Source organism: Oncorhynchus tshawytscha, linkage group LG19, assembly GCF_018296145.1.
Source record: "Oncorhynchus tshawytscha isolate Ot180627B linkage group LG19, Otsh_v2.0, whole genome shotgun sequence".
In the NCBI taxonomy this organism is placed as follows: Eukaryota; Metazoa; Chordata; class Actinopteri; order Salmoniformes; family Salmonidae; genus Oncorhynchus; species Oncorhynchus tshawytscha.
This window is the reverse complement of record NC_056447.1, coordinates 25,694,321-25,710,369: the sequence shown is the minus strand read 5'-3', so window position 1 is coordinate 25,710,369 and position 16,049 is coordinate 25,694,321. Positions and strand designations below refer to the sequence as shown.

At 43.0% G+C, this 16,049-nt stretch overlaps 1 protein-coding gene across 1 annotated transcript; it reads left to right on the top strand.

The window, feature by feature from the left end:
* Positions 1-10,599: 10,599 nt before the first annotated feature.
* zgc:158868 (uncharacterized protein LOC791147 homolog) lies at positions 10,600-13,140 on the top strand. The gene is made up of 6 exons (XM_024380321.1): positions 10,600-10,804; positions 11,131-11,185; positions 11,815-12,029; positions 12,308-12,475; positions 12,598-12,708; positions 12,847-13,140. The coding sequence occupies exons 1-6, from the start codon at positions 10,664-10,666 to the stop codon at positions 12,958-12,960; spliced, it is 804 nt and encodes a 267-aa protein (XP_024236089.1). The 5' UTR covers positions 10,600-10,663; the 3' UTR covers positions 12,961-13,140.
* Positions 13,141-16,049: the final 2,909 nt, after the last annotated feature.

The following is a 16,049-nucleotide window of genomic DNA, read 5'->3' as shown; positions in this document are numbered from 1 at the left end:
TTTGCTCTATAACCTGTTAGTTCATATTCCTTGACAACATGATATTTAGGCCTAAGGCCGAGGAAATAAGAAAACAAAGCTGGCAGAATAAATTCAACCACACCATTGTTTCATCACAAAACCCAAGAGCAACATCTGTCCAGTGTAGTCCACAAAACATATTACAAGTAACAAACAGTAACATGTCTTACAGCATTGTCAAGCAAGTTAATGTTACTGACATTTTCGAGTTACTAGACAACTATTGGTTTAGAACCACAGGGAGTTACAGATTCAAATTAAACACTCTGCTTCCACTATTCCAGCACCATTTCAACTTCAACATTTCAACATCATTTAATTACCTATGCTTAGTCTAATACAGTAACAACTGAAAGATACCAAAAATGATTTAGTCCTACCAATGTAAGCTAAATATGATGTGGCTGTCCCTGTTAGCTACTGATTTCTGTGTGTGTGTGTGCGTGTGTGCAAGTAGAAAAAACATGTTGACTCATCCTACAGTACTTGTAGAGAATCGCCAATACCACCCTCCTCTTTCATGATGCTTAAATGTTCTATGACTCTTTCACACAGTACACGCTTTTAGTTTTTGTTGTCCTACCTGACAAAAATTCTTGCTCGCTAGCCTAACTTCCTTTCATGGGCAGTGATGCGCCAGGCCATTAGCCTCCTACATCTAGTTACATGTTGAACCTCCATACTCTCAGGCCAGGGGTACAATGTATGAACACATGGGTGGATTAGAATCACTGTTATAATCATTGGCCAATACAAAGAATTATGTTTTTAAAAGTCCTAATCCCTATCTCCATCCATGGCTGATTTAGAGATGCAACAATTTTTTTAAAATTCTGTCAATGACGTTTAGCTTCAGATGTGATGTGATTGGTGTGAAACCACCAGGACCATTCACAGCTGTGCTCACTCAGTTTAGCTCAATGTTGATTGGCTATTGTTTTATACTTTTTTTGTCAAGGGAGGCCAAATGCTCGCCGTCTTCCTTTGTATTTGCACAGGGCGACAACAGTGTCCTACTCTTTTGGACCAGACAGCATCAGATAGATGGTCTACACATACTGAGACAGAGGGTGCGCTGTTTCGTTTGTTCGGATGCTTTCTCCAGTGAGATATATTCAGCCTCTTGCGAATTGAAGGACATTTATGAAACACAGAGAGACAGAATACATAATCATTAACAACCCCTGGTGTAATTCTTGGAACTCAAGTAATTTTGTTCACCCGACTTAGAATACCTCACAATTCAATACCGACCATATTATCTCCCAAGAGAATTCTCCTCCGTCATAGCCACGGCCGTTTACAACCCACCTCAAGCTGAAACCTCGACGGCCCTCAAAGAACTTCACTGGACTTTATGCAAACTGGAAACCACATATCCTGAGACTGCATTTATTGTAGCTGGGGATTTTAACAAAGCAAATCTGAGGACTAGGCAGCCAAAATTCTATCAACATATTGACTGTCCTACTCGTGCTAATAAGACTCTCGACTATTGCTATTCAAACTTCCGGGATACTTACAGGGCCCTCCCCCGCCCACCTTTTGGCAAATCTGACCACGACACCATCTTACTCCTCAACATCCTATAGGCAGAAACCCAAACAGGAAGTACCCGTGCTTCATACAATTCAACGCTGGTATGGGATATGTTTTGGGTAGCGAGCGAAAATAGTCTAGACACAAACCTACCCTAACCAGAAACCATGGATAGATAGTATGATTCACATAAAATTGAAAGCGCGAGCCACCGCAATAAACAATGGCAAGGGGACTGGTAAAATGGCAGAACATAAACAGTAAGGCAATCAAACAAGCTAAACATCAGTATAGCGATAAAGTGGAGTCGCAATTCAACGGCTCAGACACGGTACGTATGTGGAAGGGACTACAGACAATCATGGACTACAAAAGAATACCAGCCACATCGCCGAGACCGACGTCTTGCTTCCGGACAGGCTAAACACATTCTTCGCACACTTTGAGGATAACACAGTGCCACCGACACGGCCTGCTACCAAGGACTGTGGGCTGTCCTTCTCCGGGACCGACGTGAGTTTACCCTCACGTGTTTACCCTAACAAGGCTGCTGGTCCAGACGGCATCCCTAGCCGCGTCCTCAGAGCATGCGCAGGCCACCTGGTTGGTGTGTTTATAGGCATATTCAATCTCTCCCTATCCCAGTCTGCTGTCCCCACATGTTTCAAGATGGCCACCATTGTTCCTGTACCCAAGAAGGAAAAGGTAACTGAACTTCATGACGATCGCCCCGTAGCACTCACCTCTTTCATCATAATCAAGGATCATATTACCTCTACCTTACCTGTCACCCTAGACCCACTTCAATTTGCTTCCCACCCCAATAGATCCACAGACGATGCAAACGCCATCACTCTGCACACTGCTCTATCCATCTGGACGAGGGGAATACCTATGTAAGAATGCTGTTTATTGACTCTAGCTCAGCATTCAACACCATAGTACCCTCCAAGCTCATCATTAAGCTTGAGGCCCTGAGTCTGAACCCTGCCCTGTGAAACTTGGCCCCGAGGTGTTAAAGGTAGGAAACATCACCTCCACTCCGCAGATCCTCAACACTGGGGTCCCATATGGGTGCGTGCTCAGCCCAAGTAGGCTTGATTACCAACGATGATGAGACAGCATGCAGGGAGGAGGTGAGGTCTCTGGGAGTGTGGTGCCTGGAAAACAACCTCTCACTCAATGTCAACAAAACAAAGGAGATGATCTTGGAATTCAGGAAACAGCAGAGGGTGCACCCCCCTAGCTACATCGACGGGACCGCAGTGGAGGAGGTGGAAATCTTCAAGTTCCTTAGCTTACACATCACTGCAAACTGAAATGGACCACTCACACAGACAGTGTGGTGAAGAAGGCGCAACAGAGCCTATTCAACCTCAGGAGGCTAAAGAAATGTGGCTTGTTACCTAAAACCCTCACAAATTTTTGCAGATGCACAATTAAAAGCCTCCTGTCGGGCTGTATCACCGCCTGGTACTGCAACTGCAACTGCATCGCTCGCAAATGCAAGGCTCTCCAGAGGGTGGAGCGGTCTACCCAACGCATTACCGGGGGCAAACTACCTGCCCTCCAGGAAACATGCAGCACCCGATGTCACAGGAAGGCCAAAAATATCATCAAGGACATCAACCACCCGAGCCGCTGCCTGTTCACCCCGCTATCATCCAGAAGGCAAGGTCAGTACAGGTGCATCAAAGCTGGGACCGAGAGGCTGAAAAACAGCTTCTATCTCAAGGCCATCAGACTGTTAAACAGCCATCACTAGCACGTTAGAGGCTGCTGCCTATAGGCATAGGCTAGGAATCACTGGTCACTTTAAGTAATGGAACACTAGGCACTTTAATAATGTTTACATATCTGGCATTACTCATCTGATATGTATATACTGTATTCTATACTATTCCACGGTATCTTAGTCACTTAATAATGTTTACATATCTTGCATTACTCATCTCATCTGTATATGCTGCTTTTCTATACAATTCTACTGTATCTTAGTCCGTTCCGCTCTGACATTGTTCGTCCAAATGTATATAGTCTTAATTCATTCCTACTTAGATTTGTGTGTATTGGGTATATGTTGTGTAATTTGTTAGATATTACTTGTTAGATATTACTGCACTGTCTGAACTAGAAGCAGAAGCATTTTGCTACACCCACAATAACATCTGCTTATCACATATATGTGACCAACAAAATTATATTTTGATTTGATTTCATAAATTATCTGAGCACTGACACTCCAGCTTTATCCTCCACTCAATAAGATGTAGTACCATGACCTAGTGTAATCAGTACCACTCTGTGTGTGTCTCTGACGAAGGAACATGGGTTTGGTAGGGCATGGCCTCTACTAAATTATGTAAATCCCTCAAAGCGTTACAGATTAGGATACTAAGGATTAGATTGTTAATTTTGTGCATAGCTAATGCAATAATTAATTAAGGAGATGTTTGTGATTGAACCTTCTCTGTTTCACCCCTGTATTTTGTACCATCTATCTCTTCATTCACAGTTCAACCTGTTCAGACTGGGACAATGACAACATCCTGACTAAAAGCTGACAGGGAAACCATCAATGTGATTCACCCGACCAAATCTGTAGAAGCACACTCATATGCAGTAGTGTGGAGCTCTGCCCCCCTTCACCCCCTCCACTGGTCCCACAGTATCTCAGATGATAGAGAGAGCAGGAATGCAGGAGTGAAGAGAGACAATAATCCTGCAACCTCAGTGGATGTTGCCTAACGCCTGCCAGTGCTTTGATCTTCACACCGCTGCCAAGGGGGCCAAGCAATTTCCTGAGCTCTTCTCAGAGGAAGCTTCCTGTAAATGCATGCAAGCCTACCTACCCACCTGAACACAAATATTATATTTAATATGGTACAGGCTGCAGAGAAACAGATTCTCCTCATGAAAAGCCTCCATCACCCAAGAGGAAAGGGTGCACGTCAGAGAAACTCTATATGTTTGCAGTTTCACCTTCATAGCCACACCCTTGAGAGAGTCATTGGATCTGTTTCCAGGACAACTTCCATCAGACTTTCCTCTGGTTGTTGCCTAAGTATGTGAGCTATGTGAGTCAGCCATGTCAGGCTGCTGAGCAGTAATGTTGATAAGATATATAATACTCCCACGCCTGTCTCCCTGTCCTTCTGGTGATTGCCATGGAAAAACATTCTCATCTAACAGGGATGTTATTCACTCTTTAGTGACTGAAATTAACTGGTATCCTGAAATGCAAAATTCTTCCAAAACAAAGTGATATGATATTAGTTTACGTGTGATGTCTGACATCTCTAATTTGAAGAAACTACAGTAAACTACTGGGCAAATGCTACAGGGAGTTTCGAGGAGCCTATATATCAGAAGCACGAGCACTAACAAAAACCTAGAGCCCTGTGATAGCTGGTAGACTGGTGGATGGGACAGGTGATGACATTCAGGAGATGTTTCTTTGAGATGCCTCTATTCATATCCTGCTGCCAAACAGGCAATGGAGGGCGGTTCTCAGTCTCATCGTTGGGATTCCTGTTGCTGTATTCAGCAGCTGCCACTCACACACTGTTGTGGTTTCTACCTGTTCACTGCCACCTCTCTGGTTATTCACATTTTCACATCCTCCTCAAAGATAATATTTATAAATTAGATTATTAACTTACTTAATTGGCAAAGTTGTCTCCACACCTTTTCTCTGATAAGATTTTATAGGGAACAGTATCTGAATATGCTCTACCTTTCCTGTAACTTACCGGAGCATATTATTACCACCACCACTACCTGAGCAAAAGTGAGTTTAGAATACTTGTAACAATAGTGCTGAAGACTCGTCAGGGTTAAAGGATTTCAGAGAGACACCAATGTTAGTGTGGCACTGCAAGCAGCAAGTGATTCATGAGATAAAACTTTTTTTCATTGAATGAAAGTGTATATTAGTACTGTAAATAGACATAGCCAAGCCATCCCCCAGTAAAAAGACACAAGGTGGATGATGCAGGTGGATCCTGTACAGGGCTCAGAGTTCTGAAGGAAGTAATGTGGAATGCTCTACAACAGAGGTGTCAAACTCATTCCACGGAGGGCTGAGTGTCTGCGGGTTTTTGTTTTTCCTTTCAATTAACACCTGGCGTTCCTTACTAATTAGTGACCTTAGTTCATCAATCAAGTCCAAGGCAGGAGTGAAAACTCATAGAAACTTGGCCTTCTGTGGAATGAGTTTGACACGTGCTCTAGAAGGGGGGAGTAATGTTGTCAGACCAGCCTGTCCGCTCTGGGCCCTGCATTCCCTCAGCTCTCTGACTTCCACACCTATCAGCAGGTTACCAGGCCGACCCGCTGACTCAGAGCTGCCTGGCTACCTACCTAGCATTCCTCTGGGCTTCACTCAAACGATTCCTGTATGGTATATCTGTCACGCCCTGACCTTAGAGAGCCTTTTTATTTCCCTATTTGGCTAGGTCAGGGTGTGATTTGGGTGGGCATTCTATGTGTTCTGTTTCTTTGTTTTTGGCCGAGTGTGGTTCCCAATCAGAGGCAGCTGTCTATCGTTGTCTCTGATTGGGGATCATACTTAGGCAGCCCTTTTTCCCACATTTAGGTTGTGGGATCTTGTCTTTGTTTGTTGAAATCTGAAGCGGTACGTTCGTTGTGTTGATTTTTTATTGGGTGGTGGAACATTTAATGAAGAAAATGTACGCCTACCACGCTGCACCTTGGTCCGGTCATTCTACCACTAACGATGGACGTAACAATATCACTGTAGCGAGTGCAAGACAAGTTGCTGTTGAGGTCCCACATGTCTTTTACTGGAGGATTCAGATGTTTCTGAGTCAAGCATCAAAATAAAGAGACTTAACTCTGTGAGTAATGTTTGACAGTGATGGGTGACTCTAATATACTTTGTAGGAGGCAAACTATGGCATAGAGACAGAAGTGAGAGAGAACTACTTATGGATGGCCTAAAATCAGTCAGGTTGCCCAAAGGAGAATACAGGCTTGTACGCACTCCTTCTTGTAATGTTTTTTTGTCTGGTTGAAATGCCAAGCATGCCACAGCATACATAAGCTTGTTCAGAAGTTTAGGTCCCTTGAAGATAAAAAGTAGTTAGCTTATCTGATCGCTTCTTTGTTTTGTTTTTTTACTCATCCATAAATCTGCAACTTTTCAATGTGATTCATCATGACTGCGTGAGGATTCAAGATTAATTTACAACTTAAATCTTCTCCCGGGATGAACCACTGAATGTTCCATTCTGTTACAGAACTTAGATATTCTTCATTTGCACTGACATATTTCCTTGACCATCGACTTTAAAAAGTACCAAACATGAATGGTGAAAACAAGTCTTATTCTTGAAATTTGAGTGCTGTAACTGGAATGTGAAATGTCACCATGGTTACCTGACTGAAAGGGCTGTTTGTTCTCCAGGTCAATCAATCAAATGTATTTATAAAGCCCTTTTTTACATCAGCCAATGTCACAAAGTGCTATACAGAAACCCAGCCTGAAACCCCAAACAGCAAGCAATGCAGGTGATAAACTCCCTAGAAAGGCAGGAACCTAGAGAGAAACCAGGCTCTGGGGGGTGGCCAGTCCTCTTCTGGCTATGCCGGGTGGAGATTATAACAGTACATGGCCAAGATGTTCATAGATGACCAGCAGGGTCAAATAATAATCACAGTGGTTGTAGAGGGCCAGCACCTCAGGTTAAATGTCAGTTGGCTTTTCATAGCCGAGCATTCAGTTCGACAGCAGGTGCGGTAGGGAGAGAGTCGAAAACAGCAGTTCCCGGGACAAAGTAGCACATCCGGTGAACTGGTCAGGGTTCCATAGCTGTAGGCAGAAAAGTTTGAAACTGGAGCAGCAGCAATACCAGGTGGACTGGGGACAGCAAGGAGTCGTCAGGTAGTCCTGAGACATGGTCCCAGGGATTCAGTTAGTGCTGAACAAGGCTGCTAGAATCTTGACTAGAACCAAAAAATGTGATCATATTGCTTCAGTGCTAGCCTCTACACTGTCTTCCTGTTAAGGCTAGGGCTGGTTTCAAGGTTTTACTGCTAACCTACAAAGCATTACATGGGCTTGCTTCTATCCATCTCTCTCCGATTTGGTCCAGCAGTACATAAATACACGGACCCTACGGTCACAAGATGCAGGCCTCCTTATTGTTGACCCTCCGGCTAGACAGTGACCTCCGACACAATCTACGATGCGGTCGAGATGCTTGCTGGATTCATCATGCTGGCATCTTCCTAGGGTCCTGCTGCTCCACAAGTGTATTTTCTGATTTGCTTAAGTACAAAGGGCTTGCCTCCCTCATCAGTGGCTCCATTTCTGTTGAACGATGTGCCAGAGACCCACTTGGGTCAATCAGGCAAGCTGCTGCAGGGGTTAGATCAAAGTTGGCTGCCTGAGGATTCAGTTTGCATGTGAAGTACTCACGAAGTGGCTTGAGGAGGACCTGTGCCAACTGTTTTGCAACAGTAGTTGACTGCAAGTCTGCCTCAAGGTTGAGAAGGCAGGGCACCACATCAGACAGCAACTGGCTGTCAGTTTGAAGTTGGTTGGTGTGGATCGCGAATGGCTCCAGCAACTTCACAAGCTGTTCTAGCTTGGCCCAGTTAAGCTTCATGCTCACCCTCAGATTTCTTCCCTGTTAGCTAGTGATAGTGATGCACAAGATAAGCCTATTTGAAACATCGGCATTTACTGCCAGCATTTACCTGCCAGATTCAGAAGCTTGAAAACCCCATTTTATTTTTTCCCAAAGTTTAGAAGAATAAAACTAAAACTAATTTATTTGGTTCAGTATAGTTTTAGCTTTTCAACTGTTTTTATTTTTATTTCAGTTTACAAAATTGTTTTTCAAATTGTTTTTATTTTAGTTTCAGTTTTTGTTTACTATAAAAACCTTGGCGCACACACACACACGCAAATTAGCTGGCTATGAACTGATAGATTTGTGAAGACATTTTGTATTGCTTATGTTTTTGCTGTTGTTGCAGCTGTTTTTATTAACACTATTTGAAGGGGTTAGTCAGTGATACATGTTTAATATTACATAACATGTCAAATGTGCCATGATTTTTCCTCTCTTTCTGTCGGGTAAATGTACTTAATTCTTCTTACAGGTACTACTAAAATCAAAGAAAAGGCATTGGATTGGTGTAAACATGGGCAAGAGGGTTTTCTTCCACCATATATCTTGCACCAGTCTAGGTGCTTATTCTTTCAATCCAAGTTACATAAGGATTGATTTATAATTTAAACCTAACCATGTCCTGGCCAGTTGTATGGAGTCCTCTATTGGACAAAAACCTGTATTAGCATGGGCAGCGCCATTGAGGACTTTCACCATTTTGATTTAGTCAACTGGGCGGGACTTCCAACTTCATTGGCTAATCCCTCCTGATGACCTGGTTGGCATGACATGATGACCCGGTTGGAGTCGTGACAAAAGGGATCAGCCAAAGAATTACATTTAAAATAACATTTACTATTTCAAGATGGAGATGGCCTTAATGGCGTTGCCCATCCTCTCACAGACACCATCATGACACATATACAGAGATGTTATGTCTAGCCAAGTCTATGGTCCTGGCCCGTTACCTTATGTTTTACTGCCCCCCAGTGTCAAGGAGGGACTACCCCCCCAAGGAAACTACACATAAATAGCTCCTAGCCTCCCATGCATAGGCTACTTTCTATCCCAAACACCGAAACTAAATAATATAAAAACGAAATTTAAATGTTTTTTACTGAGCTACAGTTCATATAAGGAAATCAGTCAATTAAAAAAATGTGTTAGGTCCTAATCTATGGATTTCACACGACTGGGCACGAGCACAGCCATGGGTGGGCCTGGAAGGGCATGGGCCCACCCACTTGGGAGCCAGGCCCAGCCAATCAGAATGAGTTTTTACCCACCAAAGGGCTTTATTACAGACAGAAACAGTCCTCGGTTTCATCAGCTGTTTGGGTGGCTGGTCTCAGACGATCCAGCAGGTGAAGAAGCCGGATGTGGAGGTCCTGGTTACACAAGGTCTGCTATTGTGAGGCCGGTTGGAATTCTCTAAAATGAAGTTGGAGGCGGCTTATGGTAGAGAAAGGAACATTCAATCAGCATGCAGGGTAGCCAGGGTAGCCTAGTGGTTAGAGCGTTGGACTAGTTGGACTAGTAGCCGGAAGGTTGCAAGTTCAAATCCCCGAGCTGACAAGGTACAAATCTGTCGTTCTGCCCCTGAACAGGCAGTTAACCCACTGCAGGTGCTTCTACACCTGCATTGCTTGTTGTTTGGGGTTTTAGGCTGGGTTTCTGTACAGCACTTTGAGATATCAGCTGATGTACGAAGGGCTATATAAATAAATTTGATTTGATTTGTTCCTAGGCCGTCATTGAAAATAAGAATTTGTTCTTAACTGACTTGCCTAGTTAAATAAAGGTTAAAAAAATAAAATAAAAAAGGAGGCTCCCTTGCAGGCTCCCTCAACTTCAGACATCTGTGGCGTTGTGTGACACAACTGCACATTTTAGAGTGGCCTTTTATTGTCCCCAGCACAATGTGCACCTGTGTAATGATCATGCTGTTTAATCAGCTTCTTGATATGCCACACCTGTCAGGATTATCTTGGCATTGGAGAAATGCTCAATAACAGGGATGTAAACAAATTTGTGCACACAATTTGAGATGGAACATTTTTGTGTGTATGGAACATCCTTGAAACATTTCTGGGATCTTATGTTTCAGCTCATGAAACATGGGACCAGCACATTTTGTGTTTCTATTTTTGTTCAGTATAAAATAAATATTGTATGTATTTCACAACTACCGTTTTCCTGGTAATTGTCCATCTTTCGTTTCCTACTGGTCTTGCCCTAAAGAGTCTGTTGTCCAAATGCTTGCTGAATAGTGAGTGTGCAGGGCATTATTTGTGAAATGGGATGACGCTGGTACTAAGGTGCAGCCCATGCAGATTAAACATTAACATAGGTGAAGATTAACTATGAACTCTAAATACTGTTCCCCCCCGCACATACATTACACATAATCATAAGGACAGTGTCAGTGTGGGATAAATTCATTCAATAGGCAGACAGCGACTATGGCGGCTAGGATAGGAGGCAGTGTTCTGGTGACAGGGTCTAACCGTGGAATCGGTCTAGAGCTAGTCCGTCAGCTGGCAGAGTCCACCAGTGCTCCAGCCCAGATCTTTGCCGCGTGTCGAGATCTATATGGAGCTCAGGTAGTCCACAGCCTCTAAGGCCAGTATACAGAAAGTAGCAAAGTATCAGAGAGCTCCAGAGCCTAATGCATGGCACAGAGTATGTAGAGGTTGGCAACAATAGAAAACTGAGCATGGTTTCTGTTTTATGTAGCAAGATATTTGAGTTAAATATAATACGTAGATTCTCTCATTAAGTACTGTACATTTGTTGTGTATTTGAATTGGTAAGATTCATTAGCACCTGACTTTGTATATCCACTTAATTCTCTATGGAAATTGTTGGAGTAAATCAAGATCCTAGAATTTAGCCTGCCCTGACCCAACACATTTGCTCCTTCTTCAAGGCACTGAAGGAGCTGGCGCAGAGGCATCCCCAACTGCTCACTATTGTGAGATTGGGTAAGGGTTTCTGCTACTTTGGCTTTATGAAAACACAAAAACAAATTTGACCTCTATTGCAATTTCAATGAACGTGTTGTAAAATAAAATGTCCAATAGCCCAAATGTCCCATGTTGAGGCTTATATTTTGCATATTGTGACCTGCCATAAAAATACAGTGTCACGACTTCCGCCGAAGTCGGTTCCTCTCCTTGTTCGGACGGCGCTCGGCGGTCTTCTAGCCATCATCGATCCACTTTTCATTTTCCTTTTGTTTTGTCTTGTCTTCCAACACATCTGGTCTCATTTCCCTCATTACATGTTGTGTATTTAACCCTCTGTTCCCCCCATGTCTTTGTGAGGAATTGTTTATTGTAAGTGCATGTGCACGTTTTCTCTGGTGCGCAACGGGTTTTGTACCTATTTGTTTGTTGTTCTGGTTCCGGTGGTTTTATGAAAAAAAAAACTGCTCCGTTGATTACCCAGTTTTGCTCTCCTGCGCCTAACTTCCCTGCCGCCAGTTACGCACTCCCTTACACACAGAGACAACTTGGTGCAAAAAATGTATTTCTTATAGGGTGACAACAAGAGCTGAGTGAGCTATACTTCCTTCCTAAACGTCTACATTTAAAAAATGTTGTGTTGACAGACGTTGCAGACCCAGTCAGTATATCCGAGGCCTCCAGGGTAGTCGGTGATAAACTGATTGACGGCAGCCTGAATCTGATCATTAACAACGCTGCCATTAATGGCCCTGCCGTGAACAACGGGAATAACCCCCCTGGCACACTGGCAGTGACGGGCAAGAAGGAGATGGTGGATTTGTTTGTCACCAACGCAGTGGGACCCATGCTCATCGCTAAGGTCGATACTGTACATGCACTATTCCATGAAGTGCTTCAGAAGACTAGGCTTTTGTCTTACTGTTTCATTGTTTACTTACTCCCTTCTCAGGAATGTTGTTAAGTTGTACTTTGAGTTATCTGCTCTCTGTAAATCTCTCAATGAATACATGCTACACATTTTTGGGGGGGATCGATTCCTAAAGGGCAAAGGTGTATGAAAAAGTTACAAGATCCAGATCTTTGATGTATTGACACTGAGATTAAGAAAATGACTTCTTTATCTGTCCTTTCTTGCAGGAGTTCAGGTCATACCTGCAGAAGGCAGCTGACCAATCAGGTCCTGTGACAACAGGGATGTCCTGTAGCAGGGCAGCCATCATCAACATCTCCACTCTGCTGTCCTCGGTTGAGAAGTGTCGTGAGACTTTCTCCATGGCCCCTATGTATCCTTACAGAGCCAGCAAGGTATGCCACCATCAGTAGGCCTACTTCTAATTTGATCCTTAACACTCTTCTGGCTGATAGTGGAACATGCTGAATAAGGAAGATGTGGATAAAGTGATTTATTTTGTCCTATTCTCCACTAGGCAGCACTGAACATGCTGACATGTTGCCTGGCAGAGGACTTCCAGAGGGATGGGATTCTGGTCATGGCCATTCACCCTGGCTGGGTGAAAACTGACATGGGAGGCCCAAATGTGAGGGGGGGGGGGTGTAAAAATACATATTTGTTTATAAGTGTAGAATAAGGTAGGACTAGATAAGGTAGGACTAGAGTCATAGCAGAATGGCACAGATCTAAAACTGTTTGTCTGTGATGGGTTTCTGTTCGACAGGCACCGGTGACGACTGAGGACAGTGCCAAAGGCATTCTGCATGTGATGTCAACCCTCACAGAGAAGCACAATGGCAGCCTTATGGACTGGGAAGGGAATGGTATCCCATGGTGATGTTCCAGGCCAATGGTCCAGTCTCTGGGACCAATAGACTTAGACTTCTGAGTTCTGTGAAAAATCTCTTAGTATGACTGAATAATTTTTTGTCTTCCTTAAGGCGAGTCTGTAATCTGTAATTTCATTTTTCATTCGGATTCAATTTCTTAACTCAATAAACTGACTGCAAGACTCTCATTGATCATTTGTAATCCTCTAAAAACAGTTTATCATTATTCGGGACACAAAACAAAATGTGCCAACAGCATTTATAATATTTGTTCATACAATAACTTGTCACTTTACTTTGTAGGACGTATCCAAAAGATGCACTCGTTATGACTATATAAGAACTGTTAAACTAATGGGCAAAATGATGAGCCATCCTAAAGTTGAGCATAATGGAAATAGATGTGAGTGTTTTCCTGCAACTGTCCCTGTGATGGGCATCACTCTATCACAGCAGATCAGTGGCAGAATGAAATGAAAAACAGAGGAAAATATGGAAGGACCAACCGCTCAATTCAACATCTATTCCACGTTGATTCAACATAATGTCATTGAAATGACGTGGAAACAATGTTGCTTCAACGAGTGCGTGCCCAGTGGGGATGGGTGAAAGACAGATGATGGAAACATAAAGAGGTGATGCAGATTGACATATTTGCATTATTTTTTTACACTTTTTTTATTTTTAATGTTGATTTATCGACACCCCTACTCCTCGTACAATGCTGTGTACAACACTGGGTACTACTCCCTTCACAGAACAGAGCAAACTGGCTCTAACCAGAATAGAAAGAGGAGTGGGAGACCCCGGTGCACAACTGAGCAAGAGGACAAGTACATTAGAGTGTCTAGTTTGAGAAACAGACACCTCAGAAGAAACAAAAGTCCTCAACTGGCAGCTTCATTAAATAGTACCCGCAAAACACCAGTCTCAACGTCAACAGTGAAGAGGCAACTCCAGGATGCTGGCCTTCTAGGTAGAGTTCCTCTGTCCAGTGTCTGTGTTCTTTTGCCCATCTTAATATTTTATTTTTATTGGCCAGTCTGAGATATGGCTTTTTCTTTGCAACTCTGCCTAGAAGGCCAGTATCCCGGAGTCGCCTCTTCACTGTTGACGTTAAGACTGGTGTTTTGCGGGTACTATTTAATGAAGCTGCCAGTTGAGGACTTGTGAGGCATCTGTTTGTCAAACTAGACACTCTAATGTACTTGTCCTCTTGCTCAGTTGTGCACCAGGGCCTCCCACTCCTCTTTCTATTCTGGTTAGTGACAGTTTGCTCTGTTCTGTGAAGGGAGTAGTACACATCGTTGTACGGGATCTTCAGTTTCTTTGCAATTTCTCATATGGAATAGCCTTCATTTCTCAGAACAAGAATAGACGGACGAGTTTCAGAAGAAAGTACGTTTCTGGCCATTTTCATGATACTCAACTAGTCTAAAGAAGGCCAGTGTTATTGCTTCTTTAATCAGCATAACAGTTTTCAGCTGTGCTAATATAATTGCAGAAGGGTTTTCTAATGATCACGTAGCCTTTTAAAATGATACATTTGGATTAGCTAACACAACATGCCATTGAACACAGGAGTGATGGTTGCTGATAATGGGCCTCTGTTTTATGGAATATCTACATAGGTGTACAATCTGCCATTTCCAGCTACAATAATCATTTACAACATTAACAATGTCTACACTGTATCAATTTGATGTTATTTTAATGGACAAAAACAAGGACATTTCTAAGTGACCCCAAACTTTTAAATGGTAGTGTATATATATATACAGTTTATAGATCTAACTTCATTAGATGATATATAGAACTTTTTCTAAATGACAAAATATTAGATCAGCGTACCCCAAAATCATTTTGTTGGAGTGACAAAAAAAGTTTATGAGACAAATGACATTTTTAGTTAGACAAGTGTCATCCAGGGAAAGTATTGAAAAAAAAAGTCTAAAATTCTAGGAGGGGGGCGTTTAACCCTGGGGGTGTTTAAACCCAAGCCCTACACTTTGTTATGGCTTTCCATTTTACTGTGTTAACTATGTGGCAACTGAAAAATGTGACTGTTTTTCTGTCCCACGGCCCTGTTGTTTAATCATTAGCTCACTGGTTTTGGGTGGTTCGGAGCCAGCCTTGGATATTCCAGTGGAAGAAACTGGACTGACAGTGCCCACCTCCCCCCGACTTTCGGTGTTGCACTCTCGTTGTCCCAATTGCTTTTGGCAGAGTTTCTCTATATTAGGAGAGAAAGGGTGACCACCTGTCTTCCAACCTCCCACATGAACAAACTAACATTCAGAAAGGAATCTCTCACCCAGGGAATCTATGCTATGTCTAAGGGAATCTGTATTGTATCCATGAAAACTGTATCTGAAGATAGTATTATGCACCATTACTTGTAGGTTCAGCTTCCCGCCTCTACCATGTTCAAAAATAATAATAATCCTGGATCATTCCGTGGTTCAGCTGTGGAATGTTTGTTTTAGGTTACTTACAGCCATCAACCAATCAAGACCTTGAACTTGTTCTGTTTTGCAAGCCTATTGATTCCTTGATCAAATGATAACAGTGTGTGTATAATTTGCCTGAGACCAAGAAAGTCAACTATCGCTCCTGGATAGGAAGCTAGGTTAGTGCCCTCTAAACTCGTCACCAGTGGAGTAGTTGTCACGGCTGGCTAGGTGTGTAGCGAGGAATCAGGCGCAGAGAGGTCCAGGGGAAAGATGCACTTTAATGCGGCACCAAAATGAAATGCGCAAACCACTGACCAACCCAAAACAACGGGTAACAAGGTCCAAAGCACTAACGACACAACGTGAACAACAAAACAATCCCGCACAATAAAGGGGCGGGTTCCACACGCTAAATAGGGAAGCAAATCAAGCACACAAAATAGGAACAGGTGCAACAAATGAGACAAAACTAACCGATAAGAAAAAGGGATCGGTGACGACGACCGCCGAGCACCACCCGAACAGGCGGGGGAGCCAACTTCGGAGGGAGTCATGACAGTAGTACTATTTTTATTTATTTTTAGATGCGGGAGCGCCAAAAAATTTCTCGATCAGCCTATTGAATATTATTATATAATATGGAC

Bases quoted from the DNA above. Each gene is read 5' to 3' on its own strand.
- zgc:158868 (XM_024380321.1), top strand. From the start codon at position 10,664: ATGGCGGCTAGGATAGGAGGCAGTGTTCTGGTGACAGGGTCTAACCGT. The intron at 10,805-11,130 runs GTAGTCCACAGC...TCCTTCTTCAAG, and splicing joins GAGATCTATATGGAGCTCAG to GCACTGAAGGAGCTGGCGCA. The intron at 12,709-12,846 runs GTGAGGGGGGGG...TCTGTTCGACAG, and splicing joins CTGACATGGGAGGCCCAAAT to GCACCGGTGACGACTGAGGA.